The sequence below is a fragment of the Salvia hispanica genome, chromosome 6, assembly GCF_029641045.1.
Source record: "Salvia hispanica isolate PSC_SH4W2 chromosome 6, Shi_PSC_v1, whole genome shotgun sequence".
NCBI classification, from domain to species: Eukaryota; Viridiplantae; Streptophyta; class Magnoliopsida; order Lamiales; family Lamiaceae; genus Salvia; species Salvia hispanica.
Window position 1 is genome coordinate 17,455,811 of NC_142697.1, and position 25,904 is coordinate 17,481,714.

The 25,904-nt window shown below is 35.4% G+C and overlaps 6 protein-coding genes across 8 annotated transcripts; 3 read left to right on the forward strand and 3 right to left on the reverse strand.

The window, feature by feature from the left end:
- The first annotated feature begins 996 nt into the window (after positions 1-996).
- Positions 997-6,500, forward strand: LOC125203450 (ATP citrate lyase (ACL) family protein). Its single transcript, XM_048101792.2, has 12 exons — positions 997-1,255; positions 1,703-1,813; positions 1,908-2,019; positions 2,198-2,262; positions 3,225-3,302; positions 4,657-4,731; positions 4,826-4,978; positions 5,106-5,240; positions 5,337-5,501; positions 5,692-5,814; positions 5,984-6,055; positions 6,148-6,500. The coding sequence occupies exons 1-12, from the start codon at positions 1,154-1,156 to the stop codon at positions 6,220-6,222; spliced, it is 1,266 nt and encodes a 421-aa protein (XP_047957749.1). The 5' UTR covers positions 997-1,153; the 3' UTR covers positions 6,223-6,500.
- A 212-nt stretch (positions 6,501-6,712) lies between these two features.
- LOC125208035 (phytochelatin synthase 1 (PCS1)) lies at positions 6,713-11,474 on the reverse strand. 3 transcript variants are annotated; one of them, XM_048107578.2, is made up of 9 exons: positions 11,317-11,474; positions 10,329-10,485; positions 9,568-9,806; positions 9,274-9,437; positions 9,000-9,051; positions 8,151-8,378; positions 7,518-8,030; positions 7,366-7,435; positions 6,713-7,224 (listed from the first exon to the last, which is right to left on the reverse strand). In XM_048107578.2, exons 1-9 carry the CDS (start codon positions 11,389-11,391, stop codon positions 6,926-6,928), a joined length of 1,797 nt encoding a protein of 598 aa, XP_047963535.1. In that variant the 5' UTR covers positions 11,392-11,474; the 3' UTR covers positions 6,713-6,925. The 3 variants fall into 3 exon arrangements, with proteins under 3 accessions (XP_047963535.1, XP_047963536.1, XP_088918005.1); XM_048107579.2 differs by having other exon boundaries at positions 7,129-7,224; positions 7,382-7,435; XM_089061879.1 differs by having other exon boundaries at positions 7,129-7,435.
- Positions 11,475-12,162: 688 nt separating this feature from the next.
- On the reverse strand, positions 12,163-13,217 carry LOC125203371 (uncharacterized). The gene is made up of 3 exons (XM_048101702.2): positions 13,025-13,217; positions 12,785-12,934; positions 12,163-12,704 (listed from the first exon to the last, which is right to left on the reverse strand). Exons 1-3 carry the CDS (start codon positions 13,080-13,082, stop codon positions 12,421-12,423), a joined length of 492 nt encoding a protein of 163 aa, XP_047957659.1. The 5' UTR covers positions 13,083-13,217; the 3' UTR covers positions 12,163-12,420.
- Positions 13,218-14,226: 1,009 nt separating this feature from the next.
- LOC125204386 (large ribosomal subunit protein eL14y-like) lies at positions 14,227-15,909 on the forward strand. Its single transcript, XM_048103040.2, has 5 exons — positions 14,227-14,367; positions 14,444-14,545; positions 15,141-15,270; positions 15,349-15,461; positions 15,740-15,909. The coding sequence occupies exons 1-5, from the start codon at positions 14,365-14,367 to the stop codon at positions 15,794-15,796; spliced, it is 405 nt and encodes a 134-aa protein (XP_047958997.1). The 5' UTR covers positions 14,227-14,364; the 3' UTR covers positions 15,797-15,909.
- A 1,422-nt stretch (positions 15,910-17,331) lies between these two features.
- LOC125204384 (vacuolar protein sorting-associated protein 2 homolog 3-like) lies at positions 17,332-20,360 on the forward strand. The gene is made up of 11 exons (XM_048103039.2): positions 17,332-17,490; positions 17,589-17,633; positions 17,977-18,011; positions 18,097-18,147; positions 18,249-18,353; positions 18,449-18,520; positions 18,696-18,767; positions 18,870-18,950; positions 19,705-19,740; positions 19,855-19,910; positions 20,114-20,360. The coding sequence occupies exons 1-11, from the start codon at positions 17,457-17,459 to the stop codon at positions 20,160-20,162; spliced, it is 636 nt and encodes a 211-aa protein (XP_047958996.1). The 5' UTR covers positions 17,332-17,456; the 3' UTR covers positions 20,163-20,360.
- An 86-nt stretch (positions 20,361-20,446) lies between these two features.
- LOC125204383 (casein kinase 1-like protein 10) lies at positions 20,447-25,841 on the reverse strand. The gene is made up of 14 exons (XM_048103038.2): positions 25,312-25,841; positions 25,190-25,230; positions 24,791-24,860; positions 24,143-24,291; positions 23,954-24,049; positions 23,587-23,657; positions 23,433-23,494; positions 23,251-23,314; positions 23,038-23,122; positions 22,418-22,544; positions 22,235-22,308; positions 22,098-22,155; positions 21,511-21,641; positions 20,447-21,041 (listed from the first exon to the last, which is right to left on the reverse strand). The coding sequence occupies exons 1-14, from the start codon at positions 25,385-25,387 to the stop codon at positions 20,766-20,768; spliced, it is 1,380 nt and encodes a 459-aa protein (XP_047958995.1). The 5' UTR covers positions 25,388-25,841; the 3' UTR covers positions 20,447-20,765.
- Positions 25,842-25,904: the final 63 nt, after the last annotated feature.

A 25,904-nucleotide genomic window follows, 5' to 3' on the forward strand; every position in this document is an offset into this window, starting at 1 on the left:
CAGAATTTTATTTTTTTTTCATTTTCGTACTGATCTCTCTCAACTAATTAACACAAATGATATTGCTTTGATTATATACAAACAAATAACGTTGTAGGTTAATAATTAAATAGAATTAAATAATAAATAATGATAGCAAATACGTAGAAAATTGGGTTTGAACAATTAAAGAAGAATATTCATTTTATTGACTAATATGTTAATTCATTTATTAACCTAACCTTCAATTGTGATTCAAGTTTTAGTATTGATTACATAACTAAAATCATTGGGATCATTAAATATAAAAGTAAGATGAGATTAAATATTAGATAAATTAATTAGAAAGCATCAGAGTTAATTACTCTCAAACGCTAAAATTCGAAATGTTAGCTATTCACAGACAAATAAATTCGAACTACAAGAAAATTCATTTTTAACATAAAATAAATTTAAAACTTCTAGTGGAGAATTTTGGGGTGGGTATTTGGTTTGGTTTTTGGCCAAACTGTAAAATCGAAATTTCATAAATATTTACCAAAAATCCAAAAAGCCGAAATGCAAACTACAAAACCGAAAAACCATAATTGCACAATACATCTAAAAAATCAAAAAGAATAATTTTATATATTTAACAAAAGAATTTTATCATATCAACCAATTAACATATCCAAACAATTACAATCTTTTTAAAATCTAATATAAATCAACACAAATAGAGTTTAATTTTTAAGTATCATATATTAATAAAAATAAATTTGGTTTTTCAAATTTTTTTTACCTAAATCGAAGCCAAAATTTGAAATTATCTAAAAATATAAACCAAATCGAAAAAAAAAACTAATTAAATTTTGGTTAGATTTGAATCAGATATTCGCTTACAATTATTTTACTCACCCCTAAATAATTATATCGAGTTCAAAATATTATATTATGAATCCATGTAATCTATTGAAATCACATCCGTTTATATACACATGGAATATAAAATGTAGGTTGAAAATACAATGGGGAAATGAAAGAGAAAATAAAATAAGAGAAATAAAAAATGCTATAGAATTATTAGGGTCAGCTCTTGCTTCCTTGACGCGCCTCCGCTTACTGGTAGACGGTAGTAGTATTATTCTTCTGTAAATCTCTGATCCCATTTCCATCTTCAAACAACTTGCGAGAAATGGTGCGACGATTGCTCGGAAATCTCGCTACTCGATCTCTCTCCGTCGCCGGAAAATGGCAGCAGCAGCAGCTCCGCCGTCTCAACATACACGAGTATCAGGTAACGGTTCCCGCGCACGATTGCAAATGTTCCTCACATTTTATGTGCGTATGTATGTATGTTTGTTTGTTGATTCACGCTATATGTTAGCTGTATAGCATATATTGCATCTATGATTTTATGATGCTTTTTCAGAAAATACTAGTAAAAAGGATCAATAGTGGTTCTCTATTTACTGTGGCCGTGGTGACTCGAACGTGACCTACATTTAACATATATGCAGTTCTAGTGTGAAATCAGTGGAGTTTTTTTTTTTGAATTGTATAACAACTCTATACTTAATTTGTAAGTATGCATGTTTTTTTTTTTTTTTGAGAGAGTGAGTTTTGGGTGTTAATAATGAAGTTTATTGCTGAAGAAATGACCAAAGACTTTTGATGTCAGCGATTAATTTGCACTTAGAACTCTTGCCCAATTGGTTTATATCCTTAATTTGATTGCATTTAGGGAGCTGATTTGATGAGCAAGCATGGAATCAATGTTCCCAGAGGTGTCGCAGTGGGATCACTTGATGAGGTCAAGAAGGCATTACGGGATGTATTCCCCAACCAGAGTGAGGTAATGTGGGGAGATCAGAATTAGCATTGTTCTCTTTATTAAATGATGTCAGATTGTAGTCTAGTAATAACGTTTGGAGTTTTCTGTGATCCAGGTGGTGGTGAAGTCACAAATCCTTGCTGGTGGGCGAGGGCTTGGAACATTTAAGAGTGGTCTAAAGGGTGGTGTTCACATTGTGGAAGCTGACAAGGTTGCAAGCATTGCTGGTATGATGGAAAACTTTATGGTTTACTTTTTACAGCTACAAGTTTCAGTTTACTGTTTCGCTTTCACATATCTGATTCTCATTTACGAGTCAATGTGGAAGTGGGACGTGAATAATTGAATTTTAGTACTCCAATGTTTTCTTGCTTATTTTGTACTCATGAGAATAATGTCATTCAGAGCAAATGCTTGGACAAATACTTGTCACTAAGCAAACTGGAGCTCAAGGAAAAGTTGTCAGCAAGGTTTGAATTGATTATTTATTATTTTTGTATCTTATAGCTCTAAATACATTTTCATGAATGGCTGGCGTTGTGACACATAGAAGTATTTTATCAACTTGAGCTGATCGATATCTCATTCATGCTGAGTTTCACCTCTAAAGTCCTCCTGTGCTATGTCATGAAGGATACTTGCGTTTATGCATACTCTAAGTCTCTAACTAGTTTCACACTATCAAGACTTTGAGATATTGTAATTATGCAGAAAAAAAGATGCCCAGAGTGAATTATTCTCCATTTTTAAAGAAGTTTCGTGGAGCTTGCTTTCAAGCCCCTAATGTACAAATAGTATTGTATTGTAATCAGGATCCAAATCATCTTAATAGTCTATTACTTTTGCAATTCGCCCACCCCCTCTCTACTAATTAATATTTTACTATCCCAAAACTCACATTTCAGCAGAATCCTCAACCTTCCAGATCATCACATATGACATATGACATTACATTCAAATTAAATATTCAAACTAGGTCCTATGTATGCACAGAACTAGTAGAAATGATGCCACTGAAAGTCTGAAACTATTCATAAAAAATAATTTCACGTATTTAACATATTATCATGTCTTCCTTAACAAACCTAATAAAAAATATGTACTTCAGCAGACAAACTCTAATGCCACACCAATATAAGTTCACAGTTACACTTATCCTAGCACAATTTTTTAAATATTTTTCAAATGAAACCTTATATGGCTTCAAACAATTTCCTACATATCCTATAGATTTGAATCCTCTTACAGAATGAAACCAAGCAGGGCTTAAATTTTTCAATGCTTGTCTTATAGTGGTCTATCTCTTGTTTGGTATTGATGTCATTTTGTTTCTTCTTTGCTTCTCAGCATACTTGATTTCAAGTTTTAGTTCATCATATGATGATGAGTTCAACGTGAAATTAAATTACATTCAACCATATCTTCCTCGCAGGTTTATTTGTGCGAGAAACTGTCACTTGTCAATGAGATGTACTTTGCCATTACTCTTGATCGTAAATCCGCTGGCCCTGTAAGTTCTTGAAAATGACTTTATGTTTGTTTCAGAGAATTTCATTGGTCAATAGAAGTCTCATTTTAGCCACCCCACCACCCACCCAATCCCATAAAATTCCATTCGTAGACTGAAATCTCGTCATTAAAATGAAGATGGCTTAGAAGAAGCATGGAGCCTTTATTTTTTATGGTGCCTTGGCTGTTTGATTAAAAATTTGGGCATGTATGTTTCTTATTATACTGCGTCTGAAGCTGGTGAGAGTTCCAGCATGCCATGTTGCCATGCATCCTCCTGTCAATCTACTTTAATTTTGTCTATCTTGTTTGAAATTATATAATCAAACATTTATTTAGTTCTAGGTTGCAAAAAAATCATCAAGTATCTTAAGATCATTCTGATACAAATGTGGTAATAGTCTTTAGTTTTCTTTTTTTGTTAGATGTAATAGGAGCTTCTTTTGAATAAAATTACAAGTGAGGATAGTAAATTATGCTAAACTGACAACTGAAAAATATTGAGCTTCTAGGCTGCTTGGAAGAAGATACTGATCTTGCTAAAGGATTTTTCTCCGGCTCCCTGATATTATGTTCTCCAGTCATGGACTGTAAAATAGCTCCCTGGTTATGAAAATTCCATAAGAGCTTTAATCATGGACTGCAACATATAACCTAGTGTCTGTGTTGGGTGTTAGAAATAAAATTGGAAGTAAGCACCTTTAACACATGCTAGTAAGAAAATAACATTTTTTCAAAAAAGTATTGGTAAGAAAAATGAAGTGTATGCTTCATGGTTGTATTTTCTAGAGAAGGGGGAGAGGAAGAGAGCAGTTTGCAAAAGGCCAACCAAAATCACACTTGTAAGGGCAGAAGTGCTTGTAAACAAGTTGGTTAGATTTTACAAGGGCATGCGTATGCACTTTCATGGCACCAGTCATACTGGTAAATGGTTGGTCTCATAATGCCTCTTTAGTTCTCATGGTTCTAATCAAAATATATGGTTGTTTAGATGTGAATCATCTACTGATCCAATACTTAGAAAAAACATCGTCTCTTTTCACCTAGCTGATCAAATTCTAATCATGATTTGTTATTGTAGAAAACCTTGTGGAAGGAAATTTCTTGTCAGTAATCTTATATGCTGTCCCTCTCTATAATTTTGTCTATGTAGTCCGTGTGTGAGTCATGAGGCCTCATTTTTTCTATATAAGGTAGGGATGCCTGCATTCAGTCTCTCTCTATATAACATATTTTGCTATAGTTATGTATGCCCTACAAGGCTAACATTATCTTGTAAATGCTGAAATAAAAATCAGGCTACTCATTCATCAATTTAGTTTTCTGCTGAGCTGTGAACTTCTCTCATTTTTCAGCTTATCATTTCTTGTAAAAAAGGAGGAACCAGTATTGAAGATCTTGCGGAGAAGCATCCAGAATTGATTGTAAAGGTAACATCCTATACTGTACACTTGTATTGCTTTGGAAGATTACTTCTTTGGGACTGGATTGTAGTTGTAACTCTTCCATTGCCCCTGCTTGCAGGTTCCTATTGATGTTTTTACCGGAATTACAGACGAGGATGCTGCCAAGGTAGTTGATGGGTTATCTCCAACAGTGGCTGATAGAAATGCTTCGATTGAACAAGTGAAAAAGTTATATGAACTTTTTTGCAAATGTGACTGCACATTGCTGGAGGTGATTGATGGATTTTCTCTCTCCAAAAGTTTCTTTGTTTTACTGTACCAATGCTAATATTTATATGTACTATTAGCTTTCGTAAGTGTCCTATTATATCTGATTCCGACTGTAATGTGTGAAATAGATCAATCCTATTGCTGAGACTTCTGATAAGCAGTTGGTTGCTGCTGATGCCAAACTCAACTTTGATGATAATGCTGCATTCCGCCAGAAAGAAATTTTTACTCTGCGGGATCCGACGCAAGAGGATCCGCGTGAGGTAAGTTGATCTTGATACACATGAGTTGCAAGAAGCCACTGAATCTTCACTTTAAATTGGTTAATTAATTTTGTTGCAATGTCTATCATTTATCAGGTTGCTGCAGCAAAGGCTGATCTAAATTACATTGGTTTAGATGGAGAAATTGGTTGCATGGTCAATGGTGCTGGACTTGCCATGGCTACAATGGATATCATTAAGTTGCATGGAGGAACTCCAGCTAATTTTCTTGATGTTGGTGGAAATGCTTCTGAAAGCCAGGTATAGGTGATTTGTTTCAGTTGATACCATTTTCCCTGTAATCAGTGTAAGCCGACTGTTAAAATGCCTAAAGTCTGTCACTATGGGTGTCTAAATTTATTTAACTTATACATAGCTTGATAGTTACCTGCGAAAATTGTTCTATTTTAGACTTTCTGTAACTTCTAGCCTTTACTGCATATGGTAACAGGTTGTGGAGGCATTCAAAATTTTGACTTCAGATGAGAAAGTGAAAGCCATTCTTGTGAATATTTTTGGAGGAATTATGAAGTGCGATGTGATAGCTAGCGGAATTGTGAATGCTGCTAAACAGGTACAGCTTGATTCACTTGTGCTTAGTGCTGATTTGGCAGTTCCTTACTGTCAGAAGTTATCACTTTCTGTTGTGCTAGTTCAGCCTCTTCTTAGATCACTTAATCATTCTCATATTAGTTATCACTTTCGGTTGTACAATTCTGAACATTTGTTGGCTTCTTCTAAAGGTTCAACTGAAAGTACCTGTAGTAGTCCGTCTTGAAGGCACCAATGTCGACCAGGGACGAAGAATTCTGAAGGTGAATTTCGAAACAATGCCATCCTTATAAATTTTACTGGACAATGCAGATTATCTAACATACCTCCCCCGGGATCTTTTTCTTGTTTACAGGAAAGTGGTATGACATTGATTACTGCAGAAGATTTGGACGATGCGGCTGAGAAAGCAGTTAAAGCCCTCAGCTAGGCTAAATTCCTGCCATTTATCTTTGGCCTTTATTGCTTTACAGGCTGGTAAATGTTTTTTTCCCTAGATATTTTGGGTTTAAGTTTCATAGTTTTCATTGTCTCCTGAGTTGCGGGAAAGGAGCTTCTCAGCATAAAGAGAGACTGTTGATCTCCATTAGATGTGTGGGGGAAAACTGACTATTGATATTTATTTCTTACGAAACAAATAGCCATATTTTGGTTTCAGAGAATGAGATTTAACTGAGGAATTTACATTTCCTTTTTCAAATTGATTAACAGGATGAATGGATTGGTCTGACTGGTATGACTTTATGAGAATATCTGACATATACGTATAAATATGAAATAAGTACATATATATATATATATATTTGTGTATATGTGAGATGGTCTCATATGTCAAGATTGATAAGATGATGCTCATGATTAGTTGTGTAGGATTTGAATATAGAATTGAAACAGCAAAGTGTAGCAATTCTTTATAACCATTTCCGAAGAGTGTTTCTATTCACAAACTATGTATTGTATTCAACGAGTTTTCAGTTTAAATAACGAATAATTGTAAAGTAATGTATATTTCCTCTGACTACTGTGCTCTCTCATGAGCATCAATATACAGAACAAATTACATGACCAAAAACCTAAAAAATATGATTTCTTCATAACTTTATATATGTACTTGAATCCCTATTCCATGCCCGTCAAGCTAGAAGCATGCTTTTCCTGCCGCAAAGTGCAGCACTCTTTGGGAAGGAAACCATTGATGTAAATTTATAAGCAAGGCCAAAAGGCGAGAAGTCATTGCCAGGTCTTCTTATCCCTGGGCGGAGGACACCTTGCCAACGAGATGGCGCTATCTTGATTGAACAACGGGTTAAAGCACGTGAATTTTTTTGACACGAGGTTTGCTTTGGATAAAAATTGGATCTTTGGGATGATATTGCTACATCGTGCAGAGAGTTTGAGTTGTGGGAAGTACCTACTGTTACTCCAATTGAACCTATAACATGGAAAACAAATGTACTAGAGCAGTTGCCCGAAAATGTTTATTTGTGCTTCAGGTAATTTTGACCTCAGAAGCATGTTCATACATTAGATTCATAGAATATGTAGGAAAAATGAAGTTAAACAAGGGGAGCACCTAGATCGTCTTCTACCTTGTTATCCTTGCATCTCTTCAGCATAAGTAGTTGCCCACGCAAATGCAAAATCTGCCGCATCCATAAAAAACGAGTTAATACCTCGTATGAAAATGATAGAGCCCTGGAACCTATAGTTATTAATAATTCGTACCTCTTCTTGAAGTAATGGATGAAATTGTTCGGTCGAAACCAAATCAGATACTTCCTCAAAAGTCTTTTCGTCTTTAATACCTGACCATGTCTCTGGGGGCAATGCTAGTAGAAGTGCTGTCAAAACATCATTACTAGCTGGGTGCATACCAGAATAACCACATGAGCCAAAATTGGAGCAGCTAGAATCTGTTTGTGATAAAGGGACCAACATATCAACTCCATGCTCTCCATTGCTGTTGACCACTGTTCCAGATACTACGGTAACAGGTTTGTCCCCATTAGTGGCTCTGTAACTTCTCACACATGTCTCCCGGCAGCAAAACATATCTGAAGAACCTGACTTTCCCGTCAAAATCCCCGCCCCTTGGGAGCATACGGAAGCAGCAATGTTAGGCAAGCTATCTTCGCGGCCCAACGTTTGCTTGAACTGGCACCCAAGTGTCTCTGAAGACAGAATATCAGTAACATGCTTGTAAAGGTCAGTTTCTTGCATTCTTTTCAACACCTCCTCCTGGAAAATAGGATTTAGTAAATATAGTGGACCTTCAACATTTTGTTACCAGAATCGATAACAGAAGTATATGAAGATCTGGCATACACAACAAGGCCCACATGGTCCATTGGCATTTACCTTGATACGAAGCCTCCCTTTCTCTTCTTCACTCAAAGTTTGACTGTTATCCTCTTCTCTACGAATCTCTGCCACCCATTTAATGAACTCTGCAAAGTCTGCTGGAAGAGACATGAAGACACTTGCAAGCACATTCTTGACATTTTGCATATTGTCGGAACTTAATAGCACCGGGACATCATCCATCAGATATTTTGCAGTAGTGATCCAACTCTCATGTTTACAGCTCTGCCATGCAGCAAAAAGCATTAGCTAGATTGAACTGCTCAGTAAGCTGCATAAAACTAATTTGAGGAAAGTTCTAGATGACCTCAGTGTCAAATGAATTGCCAGATGCATAGGCAATTTTTGTTGGCAATGCTAACTATTTTTTTGGTCATTGTATAAAACTCGGTGCACGGATTCCAATGATTAATGCACTTCCTCAGTTATTATCTTATAAAGAAATGATGATGCACCACTTTTTAAACCTAGGTTCCTTTCAGTAATACTCCCTCCGCCCCATGTTACTCGAGGCGTTTCTTTTTGGCGCGGGATTTAAGAAAGTTGTGTTTAGTGAGTTAAATAAAGTAGAGGAGAGAATAAAGTAAGATAAAAAGAGAGAGTAAAGTAAAAGAAAGAATAAAGTATGTGAGATTAGATGTTTTGTTTTTAGCAAAAAAAAAGAAATGACTCAAGTAACTTGAGACAATCCAAAATGGAATACGACTCAAGTAACTTGGGACGGAGGGAGTATAAAGAAGATGGTTAAGGAAAAATAAAACATGCCCTGATAAAAGTGCCAGCCATTCTTTTGTTCATAAGGATTGGGAGCAATAGCAAATTATGAACTACGTATTAAAATAATACCAGGGTGTAAAGTAAAGCAGGTGATCTTTGGTGCCTAGTCACGAGCAAAAACCTGCAAATTATCGAGACTGGGTTAAATGGAGAACACAGGAAGGCATCTGTTTCAACAAGAAAATATATAAAGACTTCATCATTGTAAAACAAGCTTACACCCAGAGTACAAACATGGGAAGAAGATGAGAATGACGTAGTTACAAAAGGGAGGAGATATCCCAAAATTTTAATTGGCTACAAAATCAGAAGAGGTGGCAGATAGAAAGGATGATTCACATACCCTCTGTGTAGTCCATTTGATTCATCAACTGTATCCATAGCTTCCCAAAGAAGACGAAGTGGAACCCAGTGAGGAGGATATTTGAATCTTGCAACATCTAGGATCAGAGCCATATCACGTTCAGCGTGATATCCACCAATTGGTGAAAAATGTCCTGTTCCAGTCTGCTAGTGAAAGCATTCAATTTCATTAACACTTAAACAACTAAAGTACTACTAGACAACATAGCCTATCAAAGCAAAAAACACAAGTCATCGTGAATATTTTACAGATAATAGCACAATCAGTATTGACCTGTTTAAATACTCCTCTGTGATATGCTGAAATCACATGACAATCCTCTGAAGAAGCACATGCCATGACATATTTCCGGAAATCGTCTATAGTGCTCTGAGTTGTCCGAAAAGCTTCAACCTTAGCTCCAGCACAGTGAGCCAAGCATACAACTTTCCCGAATGTGATACCTGTGTTCTTTACCTTTTCTAGAGACTCACAGCAATCCAACATGTTTTCATCAAACCATCTCCACGGCCCTGTACAATGCAGAACCGTGAATCTATTAAGTTCATGATTTGAAGAAAAAGATAAACCTAACAATAACAGAAAAAATGCAATATGCAGATGCACCAAACCACTTTCAACACATGTCTCCTCCCAGTTCTGGTAAATAGCGCATACATGTTTTGGAAAGCACAGCATTGATGTTTCGAGTTGCACAAAATAACTGGATAAAAGGTTGCAAGTATTTCAAAGTTCCCAAGAACAAGTGAGAATCATATTTAACAGCACAGTAAATGAAGTTATATAATCAAATTGAGATACGAAACCAGCCTCTAGGCAAAACGAGTTACATGTGAACTAAATAGATAAACAATAACATCGGCTGAAAATTTAATGAAAAATAGATATCCTCACAACACTTCAAAGAGTGAAGCACAGCTGAACATTCCATACAATTTGGCATAGTAAAAGATTTTACGCCTCTTAGGTGATATAGAATCTAGTCCATCACCTGCTACAAATTCACCATATATGTGAGTCACAGTATTGGTTACCTTTCCATTTTCTACGAGGATCAATCGCAAGGGCGTTCAAAACCATCGAAAGGCTAGCCAGACCACAATATGCAGGTTCAGATTGTGTCTGGAAATAAGAAATCAACTTGAAGAAACCTTCCATGGTTCCACTGTGAATGGCTTCTGTAAATAGTTTCTGCAATACCATTCCAAAAAACAAACAAAAAATAGCAATTACTTGACTATGCATAACAGACTGAAACCACTAGATATGGCTGAAAGATGTTATGAAGCATGTAGGTGCTCTTGGCTCATAAACAGCTGAACCATAAGGATGGATATGCTTAATAAGAACATAATGGAAGCAGTAACAGTGGTGTGGCAAATGCGGTCTAAGAAGCAGCACAATATCCACCATGTATTAGATAAAACTCCAATTAATAACCAATCAATTTGAAAACTAGTAACAATTTGAGATCATCATCAATTGCAAAAAAAACTAGTATCTAAACACCAGGCCCTTAATCAAACAGAAACTGCTCCAGATTTTAATCGGCAAGGTCATATAACTAAATAAAAAATTTCCATTGCAAAATACAGTCCATCTACCACCAACTGCCACAGAAACTCTGAGATATCTCTTCTTGGGTTTGACAAAATTATTCTTGATAGTTTAACGCTGGAATGGTCCTAAAGATAAATCATACAAAGACTGTGCATAGCTCTTTAATTTCTAGAACTAATAGCTTTCAACGATCCTACAATCACCGCTAGTTTAATTAAAACTCCCAGAATTGGCTTGTTTTTTTTGTCCTTCGGCAAAACAGATTACACCGAATTCCAAGCTAATTTCAATTCAACATCCCGAACCTCCACATTCATAGTAATATGATATCAGGTAAATAACAATCATCAGAGTCATAATTCAAACAAAAACAGTAGCAAAGATCACTATAGGAAAAAGGGGAAACGCGTGAAAATTAAAGCAATCAAATAAAAAAAACAAGGAAATAGACCGTGGCCATACCTTGCCTTCGGAGGAAGCGAAGTCAATGGCAGGTGGAGAAGGGAGGATACGCCGGTATAAACTTGCCATCGCCATATTCACACAAAATTCCACACGCGCGCGGACGAAGGGTTTCCACCAAGCAAAGTGAGGAGAAAATAATTAATAAAGAAATTAAAATCAGTTAAGGCCCCGCGTAAATAATCGTTTTGAAAAATATTATTAAACCTAATTTGACCACAATTGGGATACATGTAAAAATTAATTACTAAATTAATTAATAATATAGCGACCGAGCTCATATAGAATACTACTACTACTACTATATTGAAAAGAAGTGGGAGCCAGGAATATTATCTCGGAAAAGTAAAATCATGATATTAAATGATTAAAATACTTAGTACTAGTAAAAATTTATATTACGATAAAATTGGTGATAAATATAGCCAAATCTTTGATATTGTTTATATACAATAAAATCGGTGATGAATATACAACTTTAAATCTTTTTCCCAAAATTCAAGCTGAATCGAAGACAACTTAAATAGTTAGCAATATATCAACAAAATATTTAAAGTGATACAATAAATTAAAATTTCAGGTTCCATGTCTATCAAAAGAGGCGATTATGTCAATGCATTGTTTACCCTCTAATTCCTGTATCACGAGATACTCAGGATCTTCCTCTTCTATCACAAGATATTCGGAATCTTCTTTCTCTATTGGCGTCATCTTTCCAACAATGTCAGCTTCCATTTAGGCAAAATTTGATATTAAGTTTGGGTATTTTGTCCTTGAGTTTCTTGTGTACGGTAACACTCAAAAATTGATTATAGTGTACAGATTTATAACTAATAGGCTATTTTCCGAATTATGGCATTCCTAACCTTCGCCAAAAACACATAATAATTTCATAAAAGAACGCTTAATTCAAAGTCTAATTTGTACAACATCATTAGTTTAAAAAGAGTCATATTCATTGTTCACCTCAACCGCTATCTAGCCAAAAACGAAATACAAAAGTCCAAGGAAGGGAAAAGCAATGCAAAAATTGAAAGCAGATTATCACCAATTCCCTCTACTTTGTCTGTCTTCGTCGTCTTCACTCAACTGAGCTCCCAGTTTCTACCCAGCAGGGCCGCTATCGGACCCATAATCAACCATTACATCCCCGCATGATCTGTTCTTGCGGCGCCTGCCTTGATCCGTGCCTTCAGCCTTCTTCCGACGCGCTTTCTTGGGGGCGTCGGGGTCCTGCGCCTTAGCATCCGATGGCTCTCTCGGGGCCCGTTTGGGTTTCCCGAGGGCGTCCAGTGGATTAATACCGTCTGTTGATCGCCGCCGCGACGCTTTTTTACCTTGCTCCTTCTCTTGGGCGGATTTCTTTGGTTTTTGTGCCCTCTTCGAATCTGTCAAAACCACAAACCAAATCATTTTCGCACATTAATAGGAGTTTTTGGTATTTTTGTGTTGGAAATTTAGAATATACCTTCTGACACCCATCTGACATCGGAACCGTCTTTATCAGGTTTGGAATCACATGGTGCTGAATCAGATCCATCCCACCCTACGTGAGCAACATGCTTTACATCTGTGGGAAGCCCAATCTGAAAGTCTTCTTCTGCCTGCTGCTCATCATCTGCACATACAAATTAATTTTTCAAATTTGGAGGGATAAGATAACATCTTTTAAAATTTGCAAATTAATCCAAATTGTGTAAGTACTTACCAAATATTTGAGAAATGTATCTGATGCCTTTGAAAATGCCCTTCATCTTTGTCGACATCTTCGTTTATTTTTCTATGTAGGAGTCAGATTAAGTAGTTTCATGTAGAAACGCCATATGCTTTTGATATTCATGCTAATTTTATGGTTTTTCATCCTCCAGCTACATAGATATATACACAAATTATTGGCATTTTTCAATATATTACACTAACTTTTTAAGATGGAGAAGCAAAGATTCAAGAAAAATATCCAAGTTTTGAGGATGGAATGGTATTATTGATAGTTAATGCACGTTTGAAAACCATTGAAGTTTTCTGTTGGGGAACAAATGTTGGTTTTTTTACTATGATGTCGCTGAACCCGCCACCACTTATAGTTCTTCTCAGCCTCTAACACAATCATTTCAATATTTAATATTTTAATATTTTTTTGAAAAAATACTACTAATTGTATAACATGCATTCAATATTTGTCCTTTTTCTTTATTTTCCACCATTCACTTTTATGCTCGACTTATATATGTCCGCTCTAACCTTTTGGATATTACTCCATTTGTTGTATTATTGTTATAATATGTGTATAAAAATATAATGATTGGGAAATATATAAGCAATTAATTGAATTGAGCATATCAAAATTAAATTATCATTTAAAGGCATTTACTGAAGGTTTTTTTTTACTTTAGATGGTACATTGAATTGATAAAAGTAATTTAAATGAACCTATTTTTTATGTAATGAATTGATGAAATTTGAGTTTGTTTGATCATCTTATTCTACAAAGAGTAAATTCTATGTTTTTATCAATATAATTAAAGCTACAAGATAGGAGAATATTGATAAACATAAAATTGAGTATTAAGAGTTAGTATAATGGTAAAACAAATTTATAATAATAGCAAACGAAAGATTGTTTGTCTTTGCTTCAAATTCATCAGTTAATAAGAATCTAAAATTATCTTGTCAAAATAATACTAAGATATGAAGTAATTTAATAATAATAACTATTCCATTTTCAATATAATTGAGTCATTTCTATTTTTTTTTTTATCTCATTTACTTTGTTTACTATCTATTTAATAAATTATTCTTAAATTTTGTGGTGAAAAGGAAGGTATTAATGGAGTAGAATGGGTATAGACGAGAAATTTAAAAAATATGTAAACATTGTAAGAATTGTAGAAAATCTGACCCAAAGTAAAAGCCCACTTAGAAAAAGGGGTCAAAGCCCAATACTCTGAAATCGAAAAAACCCTAGCAGTATATCCCAACAAACCCTTTCACCTCTACATTTGCTGCCTCCGCCTCTTCTCTCCCACATCACACAACACACAGCACTAAATGGTAAGCTTCTTCTCCACCCGCTACTCTCCTTTGCTCTATTCTCTTTCACCTCAATCTTATTTGTTCTGCTGTGTAGACGTTCAAGAGGTATGTCGAGATCGGGAGGGTGGGCCTCATCAACTACGGAAAGGACTATGGCAAGCTCGTCGTCATCGTTGACGTCATCGACCAGAACAGGGTACGTCTCCCCATTTCGATTTTGGTAATTCGTCAATTATGCTGATTGCTCTTCAAAGCAAATGACATGTAGTGCGATTTATTTGGTTGAGCTTCCTTTACAATTTGCACTGAATTTAGATTATTAAATTGGGAGCTTCTCTAGCTTCTAATGAACTTAGATTATGGATCCTTTTTGTTTGCACCTATATCTATTTTTTGGTTTCTTCTTACTGTATTGATTAGGAAAAACTGTGAGAGCCAGTTTTGTTAGGTTTATAGATGTCAACTTATCACACTATTTTGATATTGGCCAAATTTTTATATAAATGCTGTAATGTTTCTCTACCATTGGTATTCTTGAGTTTTTTATTTATTTGATCCTGTTTGTATTATGTGTTCTTGATTTATTTTGTATCTCAAGTTCCATTTGTTGAAATATTCATTGAACAAGATGATACAACCATTATTTTGACTGTCCTGTTGTTTCGCTACTGATTAGTGATTTGTTCTACTGATATTCATAAATCACATTGATGTTTAGTCTATAGGTGCTTGTGTTGAATGCTTTCAATGGACACGTGGTTGATCTTACAGTCATTTTTCTCATGACACAGGCTCTTGTTGACTCCCCTGACACGGTAAGAAGCCAGATTAACTTCAAGAGGCTTTCTCTTACTGACATTAAGATTGATATCAAGAGAGTGCCAAAGAAGAAGGTTCTTGTTGCAGCTATGGAGGCTGCTGGTAAGTACTCAAACGATAGTATTGGGGTAATATTTTTCCTCCATTGATTGATATTGATTAGAGGCATTATTTCTGCAGATGTTAAGGGAAAATGGGAAAACAGCTCCTGGGGAAGAAAGTTGATTGTTCAGAAGAAAAGGGCTTCTCTCAATGATTTTGACCGCTTTAAGCTTATGTTGGCCAAGATCAAGGTATTTATGCTCTTACTCTGGTATTTGATGTTCATTTGTGCTTCCTGAGTTTGCTCAAATTACTAGGGAGTATTTAAAATTAACAGTGATGTCAAAAAACTGAAACCAACAAGTAATTACCAATTCAATATAGTTTTTCTTGTTATTTGCAAAGAAACATATTATCCCTCTTGTGTTGCTCGAATCACATGATCTTATCCTTGGCTACTTTATTTTCCTTGATATTTATGTCGATGTGCATTCTAAGGCTTAACTTTGCCCTCATCTTTACTTTGCAGAAAGCTGGTGTTGTGCGACAAGAGCTTGCCAAGCTTAAGAAGGAGATTCCTGCTTGAGTAGTATAGATTTTGGTTTAGTATTTTTGAGACTTATTTTGTTTCTTATGCAGCCGCCTTGTTGTGGAAATCAAGAGAATTAAATTTATATTTCAGATTTCTTGCTTCGAAAATTCATTTTGCACTTGACTCTTCCTGTTTTGGCTGTTAAAACAAACTACGGTGTTCAAGTGTGATTTTTGTTAACATAATCACTTTTTTTGAATTCCAAGCTTTGATAGTTATAACAACCAGATAGTTTTGCATGCCAAATTTTCCTCTGAAATAAAGATGATGCGAAGTATCACAGTTTTCTTTTATTTTTACATAATATTAAATTGCTCTTCATTTATCAGTTTTTAATTTTTTATTGTTTAATTTTGAGTAGTGAGTTGTGGTTAATCGTTGGAATCGGTTTGATTAAAATAGCGGCTAGAGATTAGAATGATTAAAACTAATGATGAATTAATTCATCATATATTGTTGTGAAAAAATTGTCCCTACGTAAGCAAAACAATTTTTTTGGGCACATGATTTTTTATATTTAAAGAGTTAAAGTAGAGAGAGTAAAGTATGAGAGTGAATTTTTTACTAAAAAGAGAAATGATTCACTTATAGTATGACATCCCGAAAAGGAATATAGTTCGCTTATCTTGGAATCGCGGGACTACTTATTGTGTTTAATAATGGAATGGTAGAGAAAAGGAGATGAGAAGATCACGGAGGAATACCAACATGGCGTGATCTAGGGGTGGGAATATAGGTATCCATGGGTACCCGACCCAAAAAATTCGGATACCCAAATCCAAATATCGTCTAAATGCACACCCAGTACCGACCCAATATGTTTTTCGTTTACCCAAAAATCTACTACGGGTATCCGAACTCGATGATTGGGTATCCAAATATCCAACTCTTTACATATATTAATAATTAATAAAAAAAAAAAGTAAGAATGAAATAGCATGTATTATAAAGCTAGAATTCTCTTCATTCATTGAGCATATTTTATTTTTGTTTCGTATGCTAATTATGTATTTTTATGAACTTAAAAATGTCAAATGTATATAGAGACTTGAAAAAAGAAAGAGAAGGAATGAGAGTAGAGTCACTTTAAATGGAGAAAGAGAAGGAATGATTGACTTATTTATAAATGTTAGAAAAAAATTAACCTAATTAATTATAATTAGGTAAATAATTTATCCCATGCCCAACAACCCTAAATGGTTAAACCTAATTAAAATTTACCGTAAATAGTAAATTGGGTATTCGGATAATAATACCTGATACCCGATTGGGTTATCCAATACTCGACTTATCTTAAATTTCATTATCTGACCCCACACCCAATCCCATTTTATTGAATATCGGGTATCCAATACCCGATATTCATATTCTCACCCCTTATTGACATCCTAGTACTATAAAATATGGTCCACATTGATTTTGCATTTACCTCATTCTTCCTGCCGTCCAAATTTATTTTCTAAATAAGTGTAGTAAATCAACTTGAAAATTTAATCTTAAAATAAAAATATAATATGTGATATTTATAGGGATATAAATGGTAAAGTGGTTCGTTCAGCTGTGCAAACGCAGCAAAGGCTGGTAGAGCTGATCTTCGCGGTAATTTGTGGCGCCATCATATCATCCATTGACACGAATTCCGACCAAATAAAACATGAACATCTTCTCCAAGAAACCTACCGCTAAAGGTTGGGCTGGATGAGTTTTGGTGCCCTATCGTTGACTTTTCATAGGACTAGATGAATTTTCGATTGCGATCTCACTTTTTTGATTCGGTTTATTTCAGAGGCTCTTCGAGAGAGCAAGCGGGAGATGGCCCATGCAACAAGAGGTGTTTTCCTTGGCCATCATGTTTATGTGTATTTTTTTTGTGTTTGTCAGTTCTAGTTTAAGTGTTTATAAATCATGATTCGTAAACGAGATGAAATTGAGGAAATGTATGCGACACCGCAAATCAAGCTAGACTCACGGTGTGTAGATGACCGTATTTCTAAACGTTCAAATGAAATTAGGTTTTTGTTGGGATGATTTTTTCCATCAAGGCATGTGGAATGGAAGTAGTACTATAAGTTTCCGAGCTAACATTTCTTTGTATTTGCAATTTAAGAGACCAAGCCACACAAGCAATATTTTTATAATGCATTGTATTTTGGTGTGTTGTGATTTTAATTTAGGTGTAGAGAGGGAAATTCAGACACTCCAATCAGAGGTATATCAAGGCTTCAACACTTGTTTTTAGCAGTTCTCTTCTCCTTTTGCGTGTAATCTAAGTGTTTCTTGCTTCGTAAATGCAGGAAAAGAAGCTTGTGGCTGAGATAAAGAGAACTGCTAAAACAGGGAATGAGGTGTGTAACAGATTTAAAGCTCTGCATTAGGACTGGTGTGATACTTTATAAAAACTGTACCCGTTGGTCTCCGTACGACTTGTTCTCCCTGCATTTTCCAGGCTGCTACCAAAATTCTTGCACGTCAATTGATCAGGCTTCGGCAACAGATAACCAAATTACAAGGTAGTCGAGCTCAGATGAGAGGTATATCAACACATACACAGGTATATATTTGTTCTGCATTCAGTTCAATGTTTTCTTTTTCCAGTTGCTCTAGTTCGCATCACTGTTGCTTATAACTAGGCATGTCCATTTCCAGGCAATGTCTGCTCAAACGTCTGTTGCTGTTGGTATGAAAGGTGCAAGTAAAGCTATGGCTGCAATGAATAAGGTTTTGTTCCTAATCTCGATATGTTCCCTTCGGTTGCTTTTTCTCCCTTTAGGTGGATAGTTTCTAGAAGCTTACTTCTGATTGTCTACGCAGAATCAGTTGTTGGTTACTTTCTAGTTTGGCTGATTAATTTTTTAATTACCCCATTAATTCTTTGAGTTGCATTTGTCTGCAGCAAATGGACCCCGCAAAGCAGATGAAGGTCATGCAGGAATTCCAGAAGCAATCAGCACAAATGGATATGACTGTAAGTTTTCACCCATGCATATAATAGAGTGTATTTTCTCTTTTATGTGAGTCTATATTGATATTCTTCTTTATTTACTGTGATGCATGTTTGCATTTGTAGACTGAAATGATGTCAGATGCCATAGATGATGTGCTTGATGATGATGAGGCTGAAGATGACACTGAGGACTTGACAAATCAGGTATGTCATCTCTTCTCTACTGAGAGTTGGTTTCATATCATATTTATATTCATGTGCAGATTTCCATGGTTGGAAATATCTGTATTGATCTTTTTGTAGAGAAAGCATATGTTTGCTTCAATAAATTGTGTTCTAGTTTTACATAGGCTAAGGTTTGATATGTAAATGTATATGCTCTTTTGTTACTTTTTGCATTCACAAGAACTATATAGCAACTTTGAGATGAAATTGCGGGTGCACGAAAAAGCATGAAATGCTTCTATGTTTGGAACTTTCTCAGGATGCAATCCCAAAATTATTTTCGTGAACATGACCAATGTATTTAAAAAATTTTCAGTGTTCCAAAACTAGAATGAATGGAAATAAACAGACCAATTTTCTGTCAAATATCATAAATTCATAAGAACCAGCCTCTCCTTTTGTTTTATGATGTCTTATACTGTAAGCATCTAAAACGGATGTGAAGTCCATATCTTATCTTGAGAGCAACAATGCTAGGAGTAATAGAATTTCTGTCAGTAGATAAGTTCTGCAAGCAGCCAATTTTCTTTCTGGGGTTAGGCAATCCAGAAATTTGAGTGCTTTTTTGCACCAACCAAATCAGCTTCTGAACTTCTAATCACATCCAATCTTAAACCTTCAAAAATGTTTTTTAGGATATTTGAATCTGTCAGTCTTGTCAATTTGCAGATCTTGCACTATTATTGTACTCCGTATATTTTACTACTAGTTAATGAATGATATTTTTTTCCAGGTGCTAGATGAAATTGGTGTCGATGTTGCCTCACAGGTAAGGGATTTGTTTTTTTTTTTTTTTAATTTTTTATTCAAGGAGCCTAATTAACTGTTCTATATACTTTTCCAATGTGGTTTACAATTTAATTGTTTACTTCTATCATGGCAGTTATCAGCTGCTCCAAAAGGAAAAATTGCTGGAAGGAACACAGAGGAGGCCGACAGGTATCTCTTTATTTTCTCTTAGCTCTCTCATAAGCATGTTGATCTTTTTTCTGTTATGTAGATTCCAATATTCCACTTTGTATTTGGTTAAAAACGGGCCTATATACCAATTTTCGATGCCTTGTTTCTAAAATTGAGCTCAAGTTGCAGTCTCCGGACCCCCTCACGTATGTACATTGTAATATATTGCATATCTTGTGTAGTTCGCGCATGGATGAACTAGAGAAGAGGTTAGCAGCACTTCGGAATTAAAGCTTGCAGCAGCATATTTTGGATCTTGCTGAATTCATCGTGGTGCATCTTGAATTTTTCCTGTATCATATCTTCTGTACATGATTCCGTCTTAAAACTATAAGTTGACCCCCTTCATTGCATTTTTTTGCGTGAGCACAATGTGATGTCATTAAAACATATATTCTATAATATATACACACATCAAGTTCTGTTTTAGTGTCTTACTGTTAAATTCTTGAAGCCTCTCTCTCGGATTGGAGTTTAGCCTACTAGTGAAAACACAGAGAGCATTAATTCTGATATACTTGAAGGAGACACCACTAGCTAGATGACGTTTATTTACTAATTTGGTAAATAAATATATCCATACCAATCAATGAACGAAGTTAATACAGCTATTTTCTCTAGAAAAATGAAAAATTCCCACCCATCAATTCCTTGGATGAGCATATAATGCACTACAACAGACAACTCGAAATATGAAAAAGAAGGAAAAAAAAAGGTCATGGAGAGTAAATACCGGCAAAAGAAGATTAGGTGAGGGCACATTTACAAGAATGGGATGGAGCGAAGATCTTTCCTTAAAAGAGATGGATGACATGAAAAACATCATTCAGTTAGCTATTTCCTTGATGAGAGGAACTCAAAGCTTCGTAGGTCATCACGAGAGCCGGTGCCTGTCGTTGCACCACGCGAAAAAGCTGATGGCTTCGGCTCAATGCTGGGCAAAAATTTGTGTGTCGTTGTACTGGATAGACGACCATTGCTTGATACCAATTTGCTAGACCGCCCATCAGTAGCCTCAAGCGATGAGCTCTGTCTGCTGCTTGAAATGACTGCTGCTCTCCTTGTAGAGCTCACGTTTCGTGCAGCACGCCCTCTTTCTATATCAAGTTGCTGCACAAATCACCACATCACAACACAACCATCTTTGTCACCTTAAAATGCTGTAAATTTTCTAAAACAGAATAATTTCCTGGGGGGCTGACATTTATATTGACAATATATTCCAAAAAATAGGAACTTTTGAAATGGCACGGGTTTTAATGCAAGTTTGGATAAAAAAGAGAGATGGAGAGAAAAGTGTGACAGTGGAAAATGGATCTCACTTCATTATAGAGAAAGAAATTTCCTTAAATAGAAAGTTTATATTTTAAGGGAACGGACAAAAAAGGAAAAAATTTCTATTTTTAGGGGACGGAGGGAGTATTAGATTTGAGTATTTGGAGGATTACACTATCAAACAAGCTCAAAATTGTTTGATACATCAAAGTATTTGGTTGATTAGCTTATGTTATGTTTATCTATCTGCTATCATCCAAAGTAAGTACGCCCTAAAGAATCTTAGAAGGGAAAAATAACACACCATATCCCTGGATAAATGAACATCTTCTAGTGTTCTGTGTCTTGAAGGTTCACCAAGACGACCAGCTGAAGTATTTCTCCTAGCAAAAGCTTCAATGGCACCCGAGAATCTGTCTTTCATATCTTGCCCAACTGCAAATAAATGACCGATATACAACGACAATCAGATACTACTAATAGGATGCAAACAATAAAAATATTTCAATACGAAACTGAATTGGTTGGTCATAAAATTCAAAATTCTCTTAAGAATCCCTAATGTTTTTTATTTGACATAATGCACTTTTACACTTTTGATCTCTGAATAATGATAGCAATATCATTTTAGTTTCAGGACTGTAGTTTTCTTTCTCTCACAGAAAGAGCTAAGGGATAAAAGACCAAACAAGCACATTTTTAATGCATGAAAGCACCTAACAGATTTCAGCATTTTGGCTGTGAAAAACTTTTAGATGTTGGCTCAAGTTTTTAATAGTAAGAACTCACATTTCAACATGATACAAAGGGTTCTGGTAACTAATTAGGTATGATCCTATAACTTTGTTCATTTTAAAGAGCATAACTAATAATGAATTAATCCTTCTAGACCTGATGTTCTTCTTGGCTTTTCACCAGAGGTTCCAGGAATGGCATTGGCAGACGGATTCTGCAAGCAAATCCACTAGTTTATTCATTTATACTCTGGAAATAAAGAACAGATAAAGATTAAAAAATGCAACTTTAACCCTTGCTTTGGAGCTAGAACCAATCTGAGGATACTTCAATACGGTCCAATCGAACACATAGTCAAACTGGTATCCTGCATGAAAATTTACAACAGTTCAGGCTGAATTACAATATTCTCAAGGAGAAACTTTTAAGCAAGAGCATATCCAGAACGGCCTTGCATAATTTAAAGTATCCATTACCTTCACGAATAAATAAATCTCGAAAGAGCTTCTTCAAGTAAGAATAATCTGGTTTGTCTTCAAATCTTAACGCGCGGCAATAGTGAAAATATGAAACAAACTCTGATGGATATGACTTGCATAGTCCCTGCAGTAATTACACATGTACTGAACCTTTTATTTACTTAGTAGCATGTAATTCGTGAAAGTAAAAACCAATAATGGAGGACACTTAACAGTCATGGACCAAGATGAGAAAGTCAGACAGGATTTACGATTTAAGATCAGGCAAAACAATGATGTATCAAACTTCAGTCTAGTTACTTGAACTGAATATAGATTTTATAATTTTCTTCTGACTTTCTTTTCCAAGATACTTAAAATTGCTTAAATCAACTAAAGGGTTTCAGGCAGCAGCAATCTAAAAAGCTGATGTGGATTGATTTTGCTGATCTTTGGATACTGTCATTAAAAGAAACAGCTGACTCAATAAAGTAACTTTGGAACAACTAAATCTGATTCACAAATCAAATATATTAAGATTCCAGCTGCAAATTTGGGGTTCTAGCTCAGCACTTAATATTGAAGCACATGCATTTCAAACAAGGACCAAGCATGCCGACATGGACTATGGTATGTACCTCTATGGGAGTCAACATTTTCTTCTCACTGATTCTGTCATATTTTTGCTTTTTGGTACCAGCTTTAAGTCCTTGCCAGGGTAGGCTAACAAAAAGAAAATGTAAGTGTGGAACACAAAATCTCAACAACTGTAAAATATAGCAAAAAAAATCATCCTAACATGTAGAAAACGTCTGCAAACAAAATTAAAGTAGTGATCACCGTCAACCAACCTTCCTCTCAGAAAGTACATCAGGATATAACCAATAGATTCTAAATCATCTCTTCGGCTTTGTTCTGCCAAGCACAGGAGAATCAAAAGCAGCTTACAAAAATATTATATCAAATCATTCTCAAGAGGAACATATTGAATAGAAATACTAGTAAACTAATGCTCTAATGATTCATCACTTACCAACCCCTAGGTGTGTATTAACACTGGCATAGCGAGCAGTTCCGATGAGATTCTTGTTTTCCCTGGATAAGAATTTAAGAGGTACAGTCAACAAGTTAACAGATGGAACAACTAAATCGGGGCACAGCCACAAATATTACAAAAGCAAATATACCTATAGGGTATGTGCCTATGAGTTTGGAGATCCCTATATTTCTTAGCAAGACCAAAGTCTATTATGTAAACCTGCAGATGAAAACCAGTGTCATTGAAGAATAAGGTACATGCCCCAGCAACACTCACCAAATTCAGTCACAAGATAAAAAATGATAATATGAATTGAATAAACAAATAGAAAGCTGGAGAATGAAATTGATAAAACTGGAAGTTCATGTTGCTATTGAAAAGTGATCCAGTATCCGTGATTATGCCTGCTCTAGGTTGAATACTTCGCGATTGTCAAATTTCATTAATCATTGTGTATCGAATAGACGAATAGTCCAAACAACAGTAAAGAACCAAAAAATGATAGAAATACATGCCTGGTTTGCTTTGCGCCCCAAGCCCATTAAATAATTATCAGGCTTAAGATCACGGTGAAGAAATCCCTTTGAATGTGTGTATTCCACTCTATTAATCTAAGATTCATCCATAAAAGTAGACATTATGCACAAGTTTATAGCCATAACCGCAAGTTTGATAAGTGAATTGCAAAAACTAAATCATCTTACTAATTGATCTGCAAGCATTAAACATGTTTTTAAGGAGAATTTCCGGTTACAATAGTTGAAGAGATCCTCCAAACTCGGTCCCAGAAGGTCTATGACCATGATATTATACTCATTCTCAACTCCAAACCATTTCAAGTTGGGTACGCCAGCTACATGAAAACATAGGGCAACAGACTCAATTTCATTTAACTCATGCTCGGAAGTGAATATTTCTACAGTATCACCTCAAGACTCGGTGAAATAAGGATAAAAGGACAGGACGACAAAATTCTGTACATAAAAGAAAGCAAACATGTGTAGAGCGAAACCAACAAAAGATCACATTCCATTTAGTCCCGTATGGTATCATATCCTCCTCAGGACACAGACGAGATAGCCATAAAGAAGGTTAATGAACTTTTAAACAATCTTAAATGAACATCATAAAATATGCGATGCAGAGTTACTCAAGAAGACATTAGACATATCATTATGAATTATTAGTACTCCACATATATCTAGACAAGTGCAAATGGGTGAACACCATGATTTCCACTTTCTAAGACTAAACCGCTAATGAGATTATGGTCAATCAGAACTGGCCAAATAATTCAATTGAACTTTATCTTAATATTTTTTATTAGGGGGGGAGGAGATAGAGGTACTTACTTCCTCCCTGTAGAATCATATAAATTTTTGACTCGTAGTGAAGTTGAGGGTGTTTGGTCCTAACAGATTCCTGGTAATCACAGATGTTAGAGAACAGGAAAATAACATAATAACAGTGCCATAGAGAAGTAACATAGGAATTTGTCTTGAATAAACGACTCACGCTTGAGCAATAAAGAGCTTAAACTAATCAGAAGTTAAATGTAAAAACTAGATAAATAAATTTGAACTCGAGAATGATAATGAAGAAAGAACATATACAACGAATAACTGGACAAAGCTGATTAAAAAGTCAGATGTAAACATTCAATTTAGCAGATTGCTACGCTCCAAACTCTTCATAAAACTCGGACAGGTAGTATAATAATAAGAATAGTGAATTAAACAAAAAAAACATACCAGCTTGACAGCTACTTCTTCCCCAGTCTGTATGTTCACACCTACATAGAGACAAACTCAATGAAAGGAACAAGTTCCTCGACAAAATGGAAATATAACCAAGCGAAGCACTAATCGAGTACCTAAATAGAGTTCACCAAATGAACCACACCCAATTTTCCTCCCAAGCTTAAACTTTCCACCCACAACATGATCCATGGCAACGTCGATTAAGTAGCTCCTGATAAAAAACCAGCTCCAATATCTGTTCAATTTCAACCTAAACCCCGAATTTCAAACGTCGCTGGCGCTAAATCGCCCCGACCAAATGCAACACCAACAAAAATAACGATAGTAATATATTTTTTTTCCTCCAGGCTACATTTACATCCCTGGAACCCCAAGCTGAAGCCCTAATTGTAAAAATTAGGAGCAATTGGCATTGATCGCATTGATCATATCCGTGCGAAAATGCCAAAATTAAAATGCGCCAGGGAGGCGATGTTGGTGATCTTTACAGGAAATGCATTGATCGAGGAAGGTGGAGAGGATGGAGAAAAAAGGAGCGAAAAGTGTGGAAGAGAGAGAGAGGCTCTCATGGAGGATAACGTGTAGTCGGTAATTTGCGCGCGGGATAGGGGGAGAGAGAGAGCATGCAAACATTTATGATTGATTGTGATTGTAGGGAGAGAATTCAGGAAAACAAACCATACTAGTACTAGTATTTTCTTAATTA

Excerpts from the sequence above, each read along its gene's own strand:
- LOC125203450 (XM_048101792.2), top strand. The coding sequence starts at position 1,154 with ATGGTGCGACGATTGCTCGGAAATCTCGCTACTCGATCTCTCTCCGTC. Across the intron at positions 2,263-3,224 it reads AAGGAAAAGTTGTCAGCAAG|GTTTATTTGTGCGAGAAACT; the intron begins GTTTGAATTGAT and ends TCTTCCTCGCAG. Across the intron at positions 5,502-5,691 it reads GAAATGCTTCTGAAAGCCAG|GTTGTGGAGGCATTCAAAAT; the intron begins GTATAGGTGATT and ends ATATGGTAACAG.
- LOC125208035 (XM_048107578.2), bottom strand. The coding sequence starts at position 11,391 with ATGGCGATGGCAAGTTTATACCGGCGTATCCTCCCTTCTCCACCTGCC. Across the intron at positions 9,438-9,567 it reads ACAGAGGAGTATTTAAACAG|ACTGGAACAGGACATTTTTC; the intron begins GTCAATACTGAT and ends TTTCACTAGCAG. Across the intron at positions 9,052-9,273 it reads TCAAATGGACTACACAGAGG|GTTTTTGCTCGTGACTAGGC; the intron begins GTATGTGAATCA and ends GATAATTTGCAG.
- LOC125203371 (XM_048101702.2), bottom strand. The coding sequence starts at position 13,082 with ATGTCGACAAAGATGAAGGGCATTTTCAAAGGCATCAGATACATTTCT. Across the intron at positions 12,935-13,024 it reads ATACATTTCTCAAATATTTG|ATGATGAGCAGCAGGCAGAA; the intron begins GTAAGTACTTAC and ends TTGTATGTGCAG. Across the intron at positions 12,705-12,784 it reads TGTCAGATGGGTGTCAGAAG|ATTCGAAGAGGGCACAAAAA; the intron begins GTATATTCTAAA and ends TGGTTTTGACAG.
- LOC125204386 (XM_048103040.2), top strand. Across the intron at positions 14,546-15,140 it reads ACGTCATCGACCAGAACAGG|GCTCTTGTTGACTCCCCTGA; the intron begins GTACGTCTCCCC and ends CTCATGACACAG. Across the intron at positions 15,462-15,739 it reads TTATGTTGGCCAAGATCAAG|AAAGCTGGTGTTGTGCGACA; the intron begins GTATTTATGCTC and ends TTTACTTTGCAG.
- LOC125204384 (XM_048103039.2), top strand. The coding sequence starts at position 17,457 with ATGAACATCTTCTCCAAGAAACCTACCGCTAAAG. Across the intron at positions 17,491-17,588 it reads CAAGAAACCTACCGCTAAAG|AGGCTCTTCGAGAGAGCAAG; the intron begins GTTGGGCTGGAT and ends GGTTTATTTCAG. Across the intron at positions 18,521-18,695 it reads CTATGGCTGCAATGAATAAG|CAAATGGACCCCGCAAAGCA; the intron begins GTTTTGTTCCTA and ends ATTTGTCTGCAG.
- LOC125204383 (XM_048103038.2), bottom strand. The coding sequence starts at position 25,387 with ATGGATCATGTTGTGGGTGGAAAGTTTAAGCTTGGGAGGAAAATTGGG. Across the intron at positions 22,156-22,234 it reads GTTCTAGCTCCAAAGCAAGG|AATCCGTCTGCCAATGCCAT; the intron begins GTTAAAGTTGCA and ends ATTTGCTTGCAG. Across the intron at positions 21,042-21,510 it reads TTCATTTATCCAGGGATATG|CAACTTGATATAGAAAGAGG; the intron begins GTGTGTTATTTT and ends TGATTTGTGCAG.